Consider the following 16,427-nt stretch of genomic DNA (forward strand, 5'->3'; position numbering starts at 1 on the left):
TATCCGCATGAAGTGATGGTGCTTTTTACTTTAGTGCGAACAGCTCATATGAATTTCAAAGCAGTTCTACAGTCCAACACTGGTCTCTCAATCTCCTGTTGGAGAGCCGCGAGCTTCTCTATGATGTTATCAAACTTACGTTCGTGATGTTGTCGTTCTTTTTGCTCAAAGAGCAGGTTCTGAGACCTCCGACCGCAGTGCACTTCCCCAAGATGTGATCCAATTTGCGCTCAAAGGTGTTATTCGAGCGAGCCCCTCCAGATGTAATCCAGTTTTTCACTCAGAGCTCTTGTTCTGAGTGTTCACGGCAGCCGTGCGTTCTCCAAGATCTTCTCCGTGCTGACTCAATGAGCCCATTCACACACCAACACACAGTACACTAATGAATTGTTTAGGACTAGCACATGGGCTTCAGCTGTCTTCTTAAGGGCCTCTCACATGGATGCGACATGTGCTGTGCCTGCCACCAAAATCTGTGTCCCGCTGGCCGCTGCGCTCTGGCTCCACGTTTACATGCGACTGCTCCCTGTCGTTTCAAAACACGGATCTCTCATCCTCAAGAGAAGATCTTCAGTGCTATCGTAGTGAAGAGCGTGCCGCTTCTACAGCATCGCTTTCCTCCTGAGATCACTATATGCAAGTCGGCTGAACTAGGATACACACAGAGTGCAGCGTCCCTTCCCAAAGGCCGTTAGCGAGACTGTCCATTCATTCATGTCTGCTTGTCCTTTTTCATTTCAGTAGTGCTTCCAAAGTGGTTGTTGCTGGCTTGCTGACAGTAAGTGGTGGCATTGGAGGGACCGTACTCTACGCCAAATGGGACCATAAGTTCAGAGCAGCGGTTGAGAAGAACGTCCCGTACTCAGACTGGCTGCTGGGTTTGGCCTTGGGACCCGCTGCCCAAGATCCTGGCCTCCCCATAAAGAAACGGGTACGGTGCTCAGCTCATCCTAGTCATAGTTACAGGACACAAAGTTTGTGTTTCACCGTCAGTTCAGAAGAATTGAAGTCGAACATTTTTTCTTTTACTGGCTCTCCATGTGTGAGTATCTGATGGTTTAAGGAGGATTCACTGTACGTTACAATGGCTTTTCAAATGATCAGACTGCATTGAAGCCCCATACCTCCGCCCCCATACCTCCGCCCCCATACCTCCACCTTTCCAGTGTGTGTCTGTTAAAATTCGACTCAGAATTGGTGATATCAGCTAATAAGCTTCCACACAATACAATTTTTTTTTTTGTATAGAAAGAATAACCACATTTTTAGAACCACACTGTAATAACGTATGCTTCGATTTAAATGGTTGCTGTTAAGGTGGAGTTGGCCCAGCCGCCCTCTATGATAGAAAAACAAGTGAAGAAGTCGGCGAAGAAGGAGGGAGCCGAGGGTCCGGTCAAAGACTCCAGCCCCGCCCCCAGTCAGCCTGCACAGAGCCTACAGGGTAAGTGTGGCGCCCACTGTCATTATAACTCATGGCTTCATGTTGCCATCTGCCTTTTATCATGTGCTCTGATTCTATCAGCTTTATTTCTATTTCCGTTTTGTTATAGTTCGTTCACAGTAGTCGGGTGGAGCGCCCACAGTTTCATTGCATCTGTGCAGTGACAGTAAGGGGCTGTTGTGTTTGTACACCACCACAGTGGGTTTGAACTCAGCCAAGATGTGATTCCAGCGCAGCTTCATTTCAAGGATTCTAACACTAGTATTGGATTATTGAGTTATTCATTATAGACACTTGTATATCTTAATAAACCACGTTCAGAGGCAAAGTTTGTAAGGACTCCATTACAGATGAAACAGATAAAGTTGGACTTGTGTTTGGTTTGTTTTTCTGGAATTTGCAGTAAGCGCTCCAAAGTGATGTTGGTACAGTGAGTGAGGCCAGCGTTACGCTGAAAACCCAACAGATGTATGAGAGAGCTGGCAACAACCGTAGGAGAGGCCGAGTCAGTAACCTGGTAAATTCTTTAAAAGAAGAAATGCACTCGCGACCTCAGCGACACTGAGAAGCCTGTAGGACAGAGGGATTAAAGTGGGTAATCGCAAAAGTCCTTCCTTGGTTAGGGGACACCCTGTGCAACATTTAGCAAAAACAAGAACAGCCTGGAAGAGGTAGACTGTCAAAACGTAGTGGGAGAGCATTTTACCCACTTTCACACACTGAAGATGCTGCGTCCACATTTCTTTACCTGGACGACTGAGCGTGCAAGAAAATCTAGCGACACCTCATAATGCATGTAAAGGAATGTGCTGTACAAGGTCACTAGTTTTGCTGACATTGTAACTGCTGATTGAAATAGCACCAGGAATCTGTGATAGTATAAAGTTGGTCACCTGACTCTTGTAGAGCACGCTTTCAGTTGCAAAACCAAAGGTGGCGTTTTGTGACGTCCGTGGATTCTACACTAAAGGCAGCGATGGACTTGGAAGGATTTTCAGCTTCCATCACTTCAGTCTCATCTTGACAGTTAGATTTAAAATCCACTGTGATGGTGTTCAAAGGATGCAGTTGTTTCATGAAAGTGTTCACCAGAGGCAGCCTGATCATCAGCCATCTCGACAGTGCCGTAATATCATTATTTACATTATGAAGTTAATATTATTTTAATTCAAGTTCATTCAAATCAGCCTCACTTGTAAATGTCTCTGGGACGAGCCAACATTTAATATCTGCTGATGCAAACTCTCCACTCTGGGGGGGCGGTGTGCTCTGTTAGCTGCTAGCTCCACCCGTTCTTCTTTGAGATGTTTGTAAATGTGCGCTCTGTTGTTTAGCCCCAGCAGAAGCCTCTCAGGGTAAGCTGTCTTCTCCTATACTCTCCTGTTGTTGCTCTGCTCCCATGTGAAATTTCATTTTGCACTGCTATTAGGCTTCTTAGTTTGTAGCAGTCATTGTATCTTTGATAGCTTTAAAGCCATTATGCTGCCATAAATACTACCTCACTGTAGCTGAAGCTGAAGTGATGATGAAACCAGTCGATGGATGGTCTTTACTATGTGTATGAGTGGCTTTGCGCGTGGTGACACACATGGAAGCTCCTGAGCGGCTCTTGCCTTCTGTATTTGTGTCCCATTTAGAGGCCTCAGCAGAGGCGACTCATATCATCTCAGCCATCGGTGAGGTCCCATCAGTCCCTGCTCCATGTGACACAGAGGCAGCAGCAGTCAAAGGTATCATCACTGAAACAGGACCTTGCTGTGAGGCTACAGTGCTGACCACTGCACGCTCTGCTGTCCTTCTTTATTGTCATTATGCAGCACAAAGCAAAATTCTGGGCGGCAGCTTAGAAGAGCCAGTATCTAAACCACAGACAAATCCACAGTGGGCACATGGTATATACGATTAAATCCTCTCCTTTGGGTGGAGCTCGGACTTGGTGTTGGCGCTCTGTGCAGTAGAGTACCACTTCCTGTTCCTGTTACAAGCACAGCAGTGTTTTAGCCAATTGAATTAAATATTGATATGTTGTCTTTACGTGCTTTATCCAGAGTCTGTAGTCGACTGACCGTTCTCTCCTGCACTTTCCTGCTCAGATGTTTAGTTAGTCGGCTTCCTTTAGTAATAACGACTCTCGTAATACATGTAACCTGTAACTTCATCACAGTAGATGTCTTTCTGAAAGCGCTGTAACTAAGTTTAAGAATATAATCCACCCACTGTTATCATCTCAATGCCCTGTACCAACACAGAGCAGAGCAGCTATCTGAACGCTGCTCCAACAGAGGTCGATTATCTTGTTAATAATTTCACCTCCTCACTACGTACGACTCTGGATACTGTAGCTCCTGTGAAAACTAAGGTCTCTAATCAGAAGTACCTGACTCCGTGGTATAATTCTCAAACTTTACTGAGTTAACTTCAATAATTACTTCCTCCAAACCATCAACGTGTCTTTTAGACCCCATTCCTACAAAACTGCTCAAAGAAGTCCTGCCATTAATTAATTCTTCAATCTTAAATATGATCAACCTATCTCTAATGATCGGCTATGTACCACAGGCCTTCAAGCTGGCTGTAGTTAAACCTTTACTCAAAAAGCATCTCTAGACCCAGCAGTCTTAGCTAATTATAGGCCAATCTCCAACCTTCCTTTCATATCAAACATCCTTGAAAGAGTAGTTGTCAAACAGCTAACAGATCATCTGCAGAGGTTTATTTGAAGAGTTTCAGTCAGGTTTCAGAGCTCATCACAGCACAGAAACAGCTTTAGTGAAGGTTACAAATGATCTTCTTATGGCCTCTGACAGTGGACTCATCTCTGTGCTTGTCCTGCTAGACCTCAGTGCAGCGTTCGATACTGTCGACCATAATATCCTATTAGAGCGATTAGAACATGCTGTAGGTATTACAGGTACTGCGCTGCAGTGGTTTGTATCATATCTATCTAATAGACTCCAGTTTGTGCATGTAAATGGAGAGTCCTCTTCACACACTGAGGTTAATTATGGAGTTCCACAGGGTTCAGTGCTAGGACCAATTCTGTTTACACTTACAAGCTTCCACAATAGGGGATGCTTTCTGTTGTGGATCTGTAGACGTTCACGATTAAATTCATAATGTTGAAACAAACAAAATAATAGTCATTGCAAAATGTAGCACACATATGATTATTATGTTGGTCAGGATGATGGTAGTGATTAGCATTTGCACCTCACAGCAAGAAGGTTTGATTGTGCATCAAACCTGCTGGTCTCCATGAGTTCTCCATGTTGTGTGAAACATGGATGGAGACTAGTTAACTTGTGCAATAGCCCAGGTTGAGTAAATAGTTACGGTAGTTTTCATTTAATGCCGGAGACAGAATATGAAGCAAGAAGCAAATCTGCACGTTTTTAACGTGCAGTGTCACTGAGGCATCTACATTTGCAAAGGTTTTGCAAAACCTTCATTCGTGGTGTGAACATACAATAATAGCACTTCATGTTCTTTCATGGCTGAAAGTCCAGCAGTCTCGAGGATTACTGGGGTTGTTTTAGGTCTGTGTTTGTGTGTTTTCTCTCGAAGAGTGCAATGAGTGCCATGAACACAAGGAGGCGACAGCGGTCCATCCTGCACCCACAGAACCAATGAAAGAGCGTCCAGTAGAAGAAGTGGCTGCTAGACTTGCTCAACAAGAGCAGGAGGAACAGGATATTTCAGCATGTAGGATGACAGCAACACACACACACACACACACACACACACACACACACACACACACACACACACACACACACAAAGAGTGACGTCGTTGCATACTGACCACTTGAATAATGACGTGTCATTTTATAGACAGTAAATGTCTCTGTCTTCCTGTGTGATTGCTTTGCAGCGGTATCAGCCAGTCTTGAAGACTCACTGGCGAGCTCAGCCAAAGCTACTCTGCAGGCCATAGGAGCGCAAGAAGCAGCCCTGCAGGCTATCATGCAGCACACAGACAAACTGAAGGAGGCTATGGAAGCAGAGGTAAACAGCAAGCACTTCATAAGGAAGGCATGTGCCAACCTTTATGTTTTAATACCCCCAGCAAATGGGGACTGTGCTCAGCTGGTACTCCAAATGTAACATGAAGTACAAATCAGTGATTGTACTTTTGGAAAACCAAAGCAGGCCACCGTGCCCTTTAGGGCCTTTTTTACCCCTCAGCTTGAAGGCGACGTTGGATACTGTCGGTCCATCTACTAAAAACCTGGGACGAGTTTGAGTCCTTGAACTTAGTCCAGTGTTCTGTGGTGAATGTGTTAACTCGAGAAGGAAGTCCCCCGGGGTTTTCATACAGTAGGTCAGTCTGCTGGGAGCTGAGCGTCCAGTACTTTTGTAAATGGACCGTCTGTGATGGACTGATTCTGAGCCAAAGGCCGCAGGGTGGAGGGAGAGTGACGGTGTGCTGGTGTGGCTGAAGGAAGCCTGTGATGTTCAGATTGTTTTCAGTAGAGTACAGTAGAATCTCTGGGCACAGCTCTTTAGTGTTTCACAGCTCTGGTTTAGTCTGTTTGGTTTCTGTGTAACTCTTGTCGGGACAGATCTAACCACTAATGCAGGGACCACTTGCACACTTCATGCTTCCTTTTCTGTAGCACAGATACCTGCACGCCTCCTGCCCGCTAACCTCGGAGTATAAACTATAGATGAGTCTGTTGGTAAATCTAAAGAGCACAGATATTTATTTCAAAATGTAGGGAGTATAAGTAAAAATTAAATACTCAAGTAAAGTACACATACCTACTTCAATAGAGTAACAAAGTAATAGTATTACCTTACATTAAATGACTAATGGTAACATGTGCGCTGGTCAGGGAAACATTTCTAATAACTGCTAAACAGAATCTGATGGCAGTAAATGTTCAGTGTTGCTACTACAGCTGATGGTGAGGGTGGAGCTGCTGTCCGCCTGCCTGTCTGATGGATACTGTTGCGAATAAGTATCCATATGTTTCAATTCCACATGAATGTTTCTATGTATCTATTTGACATCCCCAGCTCACACCTGCAAACGCTCCATCGAGGCTGATGAATGAGGCAGGACTCCATCTTTGCCTCAAGCCCACATGTCCTGCAGACCACTGGACTGGGCTCGTCTGCATCGTCTCACAGCAGCGCTGTCACTGAAGACCTGCGTACTCTTGTTTTTAATCAGATACATTGCTTGCTGTGGCCTGTGTGGTCCACCCACCACAGCGCTGTATTAGTAATGTTTAAGGCTCACTGAATGGGAAGCGTCACTGTTTTGCAGTAGATTTATCGAAGTTCTTCTTAAACTTAGGTTCTTCCTGAGGAGAAGTCAAACCAGTGGAAGGACCTGGAAGCTGCTCTTGCTGATAGAACCACGGCTTTGAACGATGCCAGAGCCGCTCTGTCGAAAGCCAAGTAACACAAACACACACACACACACAAACATACTTATTACAAACTTGAATGTGTGTGAAGAAGAATTCTTTCTTTTCCACTTAGCTTGAAAATCATAAATGTTCTTTCTTTAAATTGTGATTTCTTCTGCTTGGAGTGAAAGTGTTTCTTTAATTCTGATGACCAGTGTGGCACAAGGTTAATCTGAAAGATGTAATAATCACTCAGCCTTCAGGGCTGTGATGAGTGCAGCGTGCCGTGTACATCTCTGCCTAACTCAATTATTTTGGCAGTCTTCCTTATCAGCACATGTCTTTCCTTGCAGCGAGTCCTTGGACAGTCTCAGGTCAGTGATTGACGAGTCCAAAGGGCTGAAGATATCCTCTGTTCGCCCGCTGGTTTTAGCAGCAGAGGAGAATCTCCATAACATGGTTGTGGACTTGGACAAAATGGCCATGAAGGTAAAGTTTGTTTTCTTTTTTTGGTGCATTGTGGACGACTACAGGAGATTAAAGTGACCTGTTTGCTTCCTTTCTGAGGCTCAAGTTCACATTTGCACCTCTCAGCTGTAAACTGAATGAAAGTGACAGCAGCACGTTAGCCTCCGTTGGCCAGTACCAAACATAAGAGCTACCTTGGCATCAAAGCACAGTACTTTGTAAAATAGGCAAGAAAACTTGTGAGGAGGTGACTCAACCCAGCAGCTATATTTGCAGCTCCAGTCCATGTGATGGGAGCGCTACGTAGGCTCCTTCTATGCTGAGATATGACTGGATATAATACTGTATCACTACTTTGCACTGCTGGCAGCGCCTTGTTTCAGTAGATACACACTCATTTTAAAACAAGGATACAAAATGCCTTTGATTTTCCTCATTTCCTTACAAATGTTGCTGCCTGCAAGCTGTGAGTGTCGATAAAATGTTTCCTTTTCTCTGTCATCAGAAATACGATTATCATTTTGCCCACACCCTGTGAGCATGTGTGTGGTGTGACCTATTAAACTCTAGTGACCAGCACTATGTGCAGTTAGTGTTGGCTGTGTTATCTTCACCACTGTCATGATTATTAACTCGTCCTTTTCTATTCACACCTCTCTGTTCTTCTGCTAACAAATGTTACCAACTAAAGGTTCAGTCTGCAGAGTCAGAGGCTAAGATCGTCTCCCAGTACAGTGAACTGGTTAACGAAGCCAAACGACAGTTTCAAAGGGAAGTCAGCAGTCTCACTCCAGAGATCCAGGCCAACTGGAAAGGGCTCAGTAAGAGCACGCATACACACTCAAACACGTGTCTTTACACACACAAAGTTTGATTCGATTTGTTCAGCTGGACATTGTGTTTTCATTGGTCGCTAATCGGACTAACGATGGGCCTGAGGTCAGTTTCATGAGTGTTAATATGGAAACTGTCATGTGTAGTGATGAATGGCCATGAGTACGATTGACAGAGTTGGTGGAAGGGCTGCAATCACAGCATTGTAAGACGGTGACAGATGTACCTTTAAGCACCTGCTCGACTCCCAGATGGTCGACGTGCACGTGCAGCCTCAGGCCTCTAACCACAGAGATGTTACGTGTAGCCTGCTAGCCATAGCTGGTGTCTGGGATGGATGAATAAAGCCAGGTCTCTAACATCAGCGCAGTGTTATTAGTCGTGATCTGTAGCCTCAGTTCATGTTATTATGTGGTTGTTTGTGTGGCTGAAGCTGTCTGTCATGCTGCCGCCTTCACCCTCTCCCAGCTGGTACGATAATAAACTGAGCGAGGCATGTCCTGAAGAACAGAATCAGCTGTCTGGGATTTACTTTCCCAGATTATTAAGCATGCATTAGGACACTCATTGTGTTGCTGACATGGATGACAGTACAGTGAAAGAATGTGACAACGTTTCCCCTCTGAGGAGCAATATTTAGGTTTCCATACTGATGTTGAGGTTTTAGAGCGACGTTCAGTGTCTGTGGCTACAGCAACACATGATTAGTGTTTCAGTACTAATAACATCAGTATAACCTGTATCATTCGTGACAGGCACGTCAAATAGAATCGGATCACAATCTAATATGTTGTTTAAGCTCTGTGCGTCTTTTGTTAGCTAACGTTTGGTGGCTCTAAGTCCACCGTCTGAACATCCACGGGGTTTTTGAAATGTGCATTTACAGTCAAAACCTCACGTTCTTGCATGTCACCGTAACTCTTAGTTACTTTCATACATTCAAAACTATGTGCTGATCAGGAAGTACGTTTTCAATGATAACTTGTTTTTGTGTGTTAGCTGGTAAACTGTCCACAGACGACCTCAACGCTCTGATCGCCCATGCACATCGTCGCATTGACCAGTTGAACCGAGAGCTGGCTGAGCAGAAGGTCAGAGAGAAGATCCACATTGATGCAGCGTTGGAGCAACAGAAACTCGAGGACCAGAAAGCTCTGGACAACGCTGTCAACACTGCCCTGCAACATGTCAAAGAAGATTCCCGGCTGGACCAGGAGAGGAAGGTGCAGGAAAAAATATCTTTAGATTGTTCTGGTTTTTCAGTTAACGTGAGCGTATCTAAAACGTGTTACGATTTCCTCTGTGTGTACGCAGCTGGCTGAGTTAAGAGAAGTGATGGAGGCAGAGATGAGGACTCAGCTGCGGCGGCAGGCAGCAGCTCACACAGACCACGTCCAAGATGTGCTCAAAGTCCAGGAGCACGAGCTGAAAGCTGAGGCTGAGCAGGTGATCTACCCCAGAGTCTGCTTACACATCAGGAATGAGTACTTACAGGACATTAGTGGCTCTGAGTTGCCAGGTTTGGAGCGTCTAAGCAACCAGAGTAAACACTAAATATATACTGAATAAAACGTGGTCTGCTTGGTTAAGTTACTTAATCCATAAAACCAGCTTGCACTGGCTGTCTGACAAACATCCTACAGAAAGTTTGCTAATAGACGTTAACAGTGGCACAAAATGCTAAAAGTAAAAACAGTCCAGAAGATGTTTGAACTGTCTCAAAGTGAAACAGCTCTTTGTGTCATTGTTGCCATAAACTATTATTAATACAAAGAATCCAAACTCTGCTTCACCTCACATTTGAATTGTAATGAATGTATTTGGTTGAAAACCCTCTTTGTTTCTCCTCACGTCCTGTTTCTCGCATCGTTCTTCATTTCTGAGTAAACTGATCTTTTCTCTTGTACCTTGAGCTCAGCTGATAATTGTTGAGCTGTTAGAAACATTGTAAGTGCATTTGAAAGGACTTGGCACTTACAAGAAGGGCTACTTCCTTCATGCTGCAACGCTACCATGACCACAGCTTACTGACATCTGCAGCAAAGATGCTGCTCTGGATCATTTCTTTATTCTCAAACCTTCTGTCTTCAGTAAACGTGTTAAACTGTTTTGTGTTTACTCTGATGGCCTTTGCTTTGTTGGAGGTCTGTGATATAGCGTAGGATAGAATAAACATGCTGCTGTATACGGGAAGCTGACAGCTTGTGTTCTGCCATATCTTAAGCTTTTTTCCACTAATATCCTGTAAAGGGGGCGTGGCCAAGACACCTGAGACGAGTCAGGCTGCAGCAGCGTAGTCTGTTCCTGCGAGTTGCACGCTGTGTGCTTTTCATCCTTCAGCCCTTCAGAGCTATGCTTTGGTTGTGTTCAGGTACTGAGCAGTAAGATGCTGGAACAGGAGACTCGCTACCGTCAGCTGACCCAGGAACAGCTCGACAACTTCACTTTGGACATGAACACAGCCTACGCGAGGCTGAAGGGGGTGGAAGAAGCTATAGACAGTAAGAGATACACGCATCCAAAAAAGCAAAGAAATAGCACTGAGTGATTAGTCGGGTAGGTTGTTATCTGGAGTGCTGCAGAGCAGTACCACATGTAGGAATGATGATGTGTGTAGATGAATGTTGGATAATTTTTTTCCTGTGATATTAAAAGTCAGGTTCTGGTGTGCAAAGGGACTGGATGTCCACGTGCACACAGACACGTTCTTTTCCACTCGGTCATGTAAATCTCTTCGTCTTTTGAACACAGGCCACGTGGTAGCAGAGGACGAGGCTCGTAAGGCCCACCAGCTGTGGCTCTCTGTGGAGGCTCTCAGTTACTCCCTAAAGACTGCTGAAGCCGACGTGCCCACTGTGCCTCTGGAGAACGCCGCTCAGGCTGTTCGCGACAGCTGCCGAGACAACGACTTTGCCTTGGCGCTGGCGTCGGCTCTTCCGGAGAAATCCCTGCAGCGAGGCGTGTACAGCGAGGCCTCTCTCCGTGCCCGTTTCAACTCCTTGCGATCGCTGGCCCGCCGCGTCGCTCTCATCGATGAATCTCGTAACTCCTTGTATCAGTATTTCTTGTCCTACCTTCAAGCTGCACTGCTGTTTGAGAAGAGTCAGGAAGCTCCGCCTAGCCAGCTGAGCTCTGAGGATTTAGATCCATTCAAGCTTCTGTCATATGCTAGCTACTGCTTAGAGCACGGGGACCTGGAGTTAGCAGCTAAACTGGTGAACCAGCTGAGAGGAGAGGCCAGGAGAGTAGTGGAGGACTGGCTTATTGAAGCCAGACTCACACTGGAAACTAGGCAGGTAGTGAATCTGCTGTCTGCTTACGCAAATGCTGTGGGTTTGGGTACCACACAGGCGCCGTAGGTTGCCACAGCAACCGTTAAGGGAAAAAATCTGCTAAAAGTCTTTTTTTCCAAGAAGTATCAAAGTTCCCGAGTGTAGCTGGAAGTGGCTCAGGAGGAGCTTCAGCCTGAATCCTTTGTGCAGGGAAGCATCGGCAGTCTGCAGCACAGAAAGATGGTTTCTTCCTTTAAAGTTACCTGAACCACATAAATGTATTCCTCTGAAAGCACTAACTCACTGTGGCCACTTATTTATATGATACATTCAATGCACTTCTTAGCTTAGTCTTATCAATTCAGACTGCAGGTTTGGCCCAGCTATTCGTCTCCAGCCCGTGTGTTATGGAACCGTCATCCTACGAATTACAGTTGGATATTTGTGAATACTGCACATGTTAAATAAATCCTGGAAAAAAGAAAACGCTGTATTTCATTTCGTTGTTCTTGTCATTGGGACTACGGTTTAAAATGAGAGCTCTCATGCAGACGTTTGCATCGCTGTGAGTGTTGTCCCCACACATGGACAGTTTACCTCTGTGCTCCACCACGGTAGAGTTTACATCTAATAATGAAGGCGAGACGTTCATTGTGGTGGTGCAGTTTCTACCTGAGCACTCCAAACACCTTTCCCATGAGTTTTCTGCATAGGTGCTTTCTCTCTCCACACACAGCTCAAGTGTATTTGGCATGTAGACTGGAGCAGGGGTCGAACCACCAACCTTCTGGTTAGTAGGAGAGCTGCGCTGCCTGCTGTGCTGCAGCCAACCCTTCGTAGTAACTTTATAAGTGGTCTTGAGCAACATGTCTCCAGGATTTCAGCGGCCTTTCAAAGTTTAATTTTCTCTTTTTGGCCATCGGTGCTTTTTCAATGATGTGATAACTTGAGAACAAAGCCACACTCGACTTCAGGAGGAGGAAGGAGGAAGTCTGAGCTGCAGCCTATCGGCATCAACAGGGAGTGCGTGGGAAGAGTGTCCAGCTTCAAGTTCCTGGGTGTGCACATAGACACACCCAGAGAAATGGAGCTCAAAGTCCTCTGAGGTTTTAAAGAGGGGGGAGGGGGGTAGTTACAGTCAGTAGCACAGGAACGGAGCGGGAGGGAGAGAGAGAGAGGCAGGGACAACAACATCACATTAGAAAGGTATAGTGATCATCCACAACTATTTTCAGTTGCTGATGATAAAGGATTCAGGAAAAAACGGAATCATCCCGTATTCAGAGAAAATATTATGCGTTTGGTAGCTGAAAAGGAGCAGTTTGTCCCGGACTTCAGCTACAATGAAAAAGACACAAAGCTGGAGTTTTTCTGTCTTTGCTGCACAGCTGCCTCTTCTCCTCTCATCCTCTGAAGCTAAAGGAAAGCTTGCCATCAAAGCTAGTTCATCGACTTGCTGAAGAAAGATGATACCATTTAAAGAAATCAAGGTGGTTCAAAACATTTACACAGTATTCAAATAGTAATGTTACAAAGAAAAACTTTGTGTGCCTATAACACAGCCAGAGGTGTAGTGCTGGCAGAATGCTGCACCACTTTGGGGGTTTTTCTTGTGGTTTTTCTCCAAGACAGGATTTATAATATTCAGTTAGTGTGGCTATTTTGTGCAGGAAGACATAATGAATGCTCAACGCGATCGTCATGATATCAGATTTAATAACAATCTGTGCCAAGACAAACCCTCCTGTGGCCTCAAACAGATACTGTCGGGTTATAGAAACAGGCACAGAGTCTGTTTCACTGCAGTCAAGCCGGCCCTCACTTTTTGAATGTTGTTCCAGTATTAAACTCACACATTTAGTCCGTCACTGATGATATGACTAACAAACTAGTTCATGCATTTATTACTTCCAGGCTGGACGACTGTAATTCATTATTATCAGGAAGTCCTAAAACTCGCTGAAAAGCCTTCAGCTGATCCAAAATGCTGCAGCAAGAGTCCTGACAGGGACTAGAGAGAGAGAGCAGATTTCTCCTGTTTTGGCTTCCTGTTAAATCCAGAATTCAAAATCCTGCTCCTCACATAGAAGGTCTTAAATAATCAGGCCCCATCTTATCTTAATGACCTTGTAGTACCATATCACCCTATTAGAGCACTTGGCTCTCGCTCTGCAGGCCTACTTGTTGTTCTTAGAGTATTTAAAAGTAGAATGGGAGGCAGAGCCTTCAGTTTTCAGGCCCCTCTTCTGTGGAACCAGCTTCCAGTTTGGATTCAGGAGACAGACACTATCTCTACTTTCAAGCTTCAAACTTTCCTTTTTGCTAAAGCATATAGTTAGGGCTGGACCAGGTGACCCTGAATCCTCCCTTAGTTATGCTGCAATAGACGTAGGCTGCCGGGGATTCCCATGATGCATTGGGTGTTTCTTCTTCACTCACTATGTGTTAATAGACCTCTCTGCACTCAATCACACTTGTTATTAATCTCTGGCTCTCTTCCACAGAAATTTAAAAGAGAAGGAAAATAAGTGTAATGGACTTATTAAGAGGAAAAATCAGAGAACAGTCATGAAGTTTTTTCTACAACATCTGAGTTGGAGCACAAGGTTGTCAAACATCATGTCTAAAAATGGCAGCAAAGTTTCAAACACCTATGCGCTTCTATATCCTGGTAGCCACATTTTGCACTGAGCCACTAATGAGCTGAAGGTAAAAGGAAGATAAACCAAAGTCCTGACACAGACAATAAACCAATAGAAGTTTCTTCATCGTTTATAGATGATGAAGAACACTCATTTTGAACCACCCAAAGTGTGCACACAGTGTAGGAGGCCAGTGTTTCACGAGAACATCCCATACCAGGGAGCGCTGAGTGTTCGGCAACACTTGGAGGTGGCTGTAGTTCAGGAGATCGAAGGTTGGAGGTTTGGTCCCTGCTGCTCTGGTCTACAGTTTGCAGATCAGCTGCTCTCTGATGAATGAGTGTGAATGTTAGATTTGTGTAGAAAAAAGTGTTTGTATGAATGGGTGAATAAGAGATGTTGTGTAGAGAGCTTTGAGTGTAAAAACCTGCCGTGTAAGAGCCAGTTCATTTATTTAAGCTCTGAATGTTTGAGAGGATAATGTTACCATGCTGAACTGTCAACCATCGATTCAAGACAAATAAAAAATTAAAGGACTTTTAGAAAAGCATTAAAAACACACGACTTCATTTTGGAGTAAAATAAAGTTTGAATGATTCCTGGAGGATTCAGCAGGCCACAGTTTAACACGTGCAGTTGTTGGTTCTGATTCTCATGTTTTTATCTTTTTGAGTTCATCATTCAATTATTCACAGTTTTAAAGGTGTACTTAGGGTTTAAATGATAAATAAAGTCTGGTCAGCGAGTTGGAAATAACACAAAATTCCCTCAAGTGGCTCGTTGCTCACTGCCACAGAAACTTTGTGCTGCAAGAAACAAATGTTACAAAAAAACGGTTCAACCTGCCAATTAATGAGTTTCCTTTGGCACCCTGAGTAATACAGCTAGTTTGCAATGTGACTGCTGCATGTCAGAGCTTTGTACTGTATGTTTGTTCCAGATCACTCAGTGCACTTAGCTCTGACACTGTCCATCAGTTTGAAGATTAAATCAAATCAGTTTGACCGTGTGATAAATCCATCAGCAGCTTTCCGTCAGGATACCAAAGTAAACTCTGTCCTTTACACTGCTGCCACCGTGTGGCTCCAAACTCCTACTCCATTCATTGGAGGTACTGAAATGTTTTGTGTCTTTTTATTTAATAGAAACAAGCTCCTACAAATAATCTTTGATTATTGCAGGCCTCTTTGTTAATGTGCATTGTACCTCTAAGCTCATGAGCCCACAGTTTGAACAGACACCAAATATTTAAATGGTCCAGAAAAGAAAGACTCTGATGCAACTAAGATTTGAATGTGTGGATGACGCCTCAGTTTAGGATTTGTATGGTATATTATATGATTAACCTGCTGTGGATGGACGATCACGGACGTGCTCTCGAGTGAAGTTTGGCCCATCGTCAGCATCTTTTCCCTGCAGTATGACTGCATTTGTCTCTGCCTCACAGTTTTATTGAGGCGATAAAACATTAATGCTCATCCTGCATCTTTGCTCTGCTAATGTGCTCATAGTATTATAACCATAACCATAGCTAGTCACCAGGTAGTGCACTATTATATGCTCTCTGCTCTTTATCCTCACGCCTCCCTGAGCTTGATTCTGTTGAAGGTTTCTTCCTGTCAAAGGGAGTTTTACACACCCCGGGGTCACCGGGTGCTTGTTCACTGCAGGCTGTGTGATTCTTTTGGTTTCTTTCACATATTGTAGGGTCTTGGGGCATGTGCAGTCATGTCAAAGAGAGAAGAAACTCCAGTGCTGTGCATGAACAGGGATGGGTTACTGCTCTCAGCTTCTGTCAGCTGCACTAGCCTCCAGTTTTTGTCCCACCCATGATTTGGAGCAGCTCACCATAACATAGCAGGTTGGCCCCAAACTCTGCCTGCAAGAGTCCTTTTTAAAAAGGAGCTGAGGACTTTTAAATGGAGTTCAAGCACAGGTCAGCGAGGGAAGGCGATCATGCTCAGGCCTAATATGTCCCAAATCCTACTTAGGTGTTTATCAGCCATTATGTCAGGTCAGTCAAACACACGTCCACTAATCCCTCTTACTGGTTCCTGCTTTGGTGCCTACCAACCTGGAAGGAAAGTTTTGCATTTTGAAATAGAACAAATCTTTTCTGCCTGATAGTTTTTCTCATGCAGCCGTACATGAACCAGCTGCATGTCTCCTTCTCACATTCCTCGTCACTCTTGCAGCAGGTAAACATCATCAGCATGTTGCTGCTGCTGCCACCAGTGTGCTTTCCCACTCGTGCAGTATTGACCTGTTGGAATCCCGAGCTGAAGCCTTCACTTTCCACACAATCGAACACACAATCCTCTCGTGCTCTTAGTGCTTCGGTTTTCAAATTCGAACCAGCTCGGCACGGCTTTTATTCAAGTGGTTTCAATCGAGCTTCTCTACTGCAGAT

General features: G+C 44.6%; 1 protein-coding gene across 3 annotated transcripts in view; it reads left to right on the forward strand.

Annotated features, from left to right (window-relative positions):
* immt (inner membrane protein, mitochondrial (mitofilin)) overlaps positions 1 to 11,861 on the forward strand; it is a gene marked incomplete in the record, with an annotated part of 22,895 nt that extends 11,034 nt beyond the window's left edge. Inside the window, 13 exon segments of one of the 3 annotated variants that reach the window (XM_014340935.2) lie at positions 742 to 931; positions 1,318 to 1,444; positions 2,779 to 2,799; positions 3,082 to 3,174; positions 5,009 to 5,146; positions 5,316 to 5,449; positions 6,747 to 6,850; positions 7,155 to 7,290; positions 7,961 to 8,090; positions 9,103 to 9,326; positions 9,418 to 9,549; positions 10,475 to 10,604; positions 10,855 to 11,861. In XM_014340935.2, the coding sequence (XP_014196421.1) occupies positions 742 to 931; positions 1,318 to 1,444; positions 2,779 to 2,799; positions 3,082 to 3,174; positions 5,009 to 5,146; positions 5,316 to 5,449; positions 6,747 to 6,850; positions 7,155 to 7,290; positions 7,961 to 8,090; positions 9,103 to 9,326; positions 9,418 to 9,549; positions 10,475 to 10,604; positions 10,855 to 11,462 (2,167 nt within the window). 3 annotated transcript variants of the gene reach the window in all.
* Positions 11,862 to 16,427: the final 4,566 nt, after the last annotated feature.

This window comes from Haplochromis burtoni, unplaced genomic scaffold, assembly GCF_018398535.1.
Source record: "Haplochromis burtoni strain Fernald_Lab_line unplaced genomic scaffold, NCSU_Asbu1 Contig_413, whole genome shotgun sequence".
NCBI classification, from domain to species: domain Eukaryota; kingdom Metazoa; phylum Chordata; class Actinopteri; order Cichliformes; family Cichlidae; genus Haplochromis; species Haplochromis burtoni.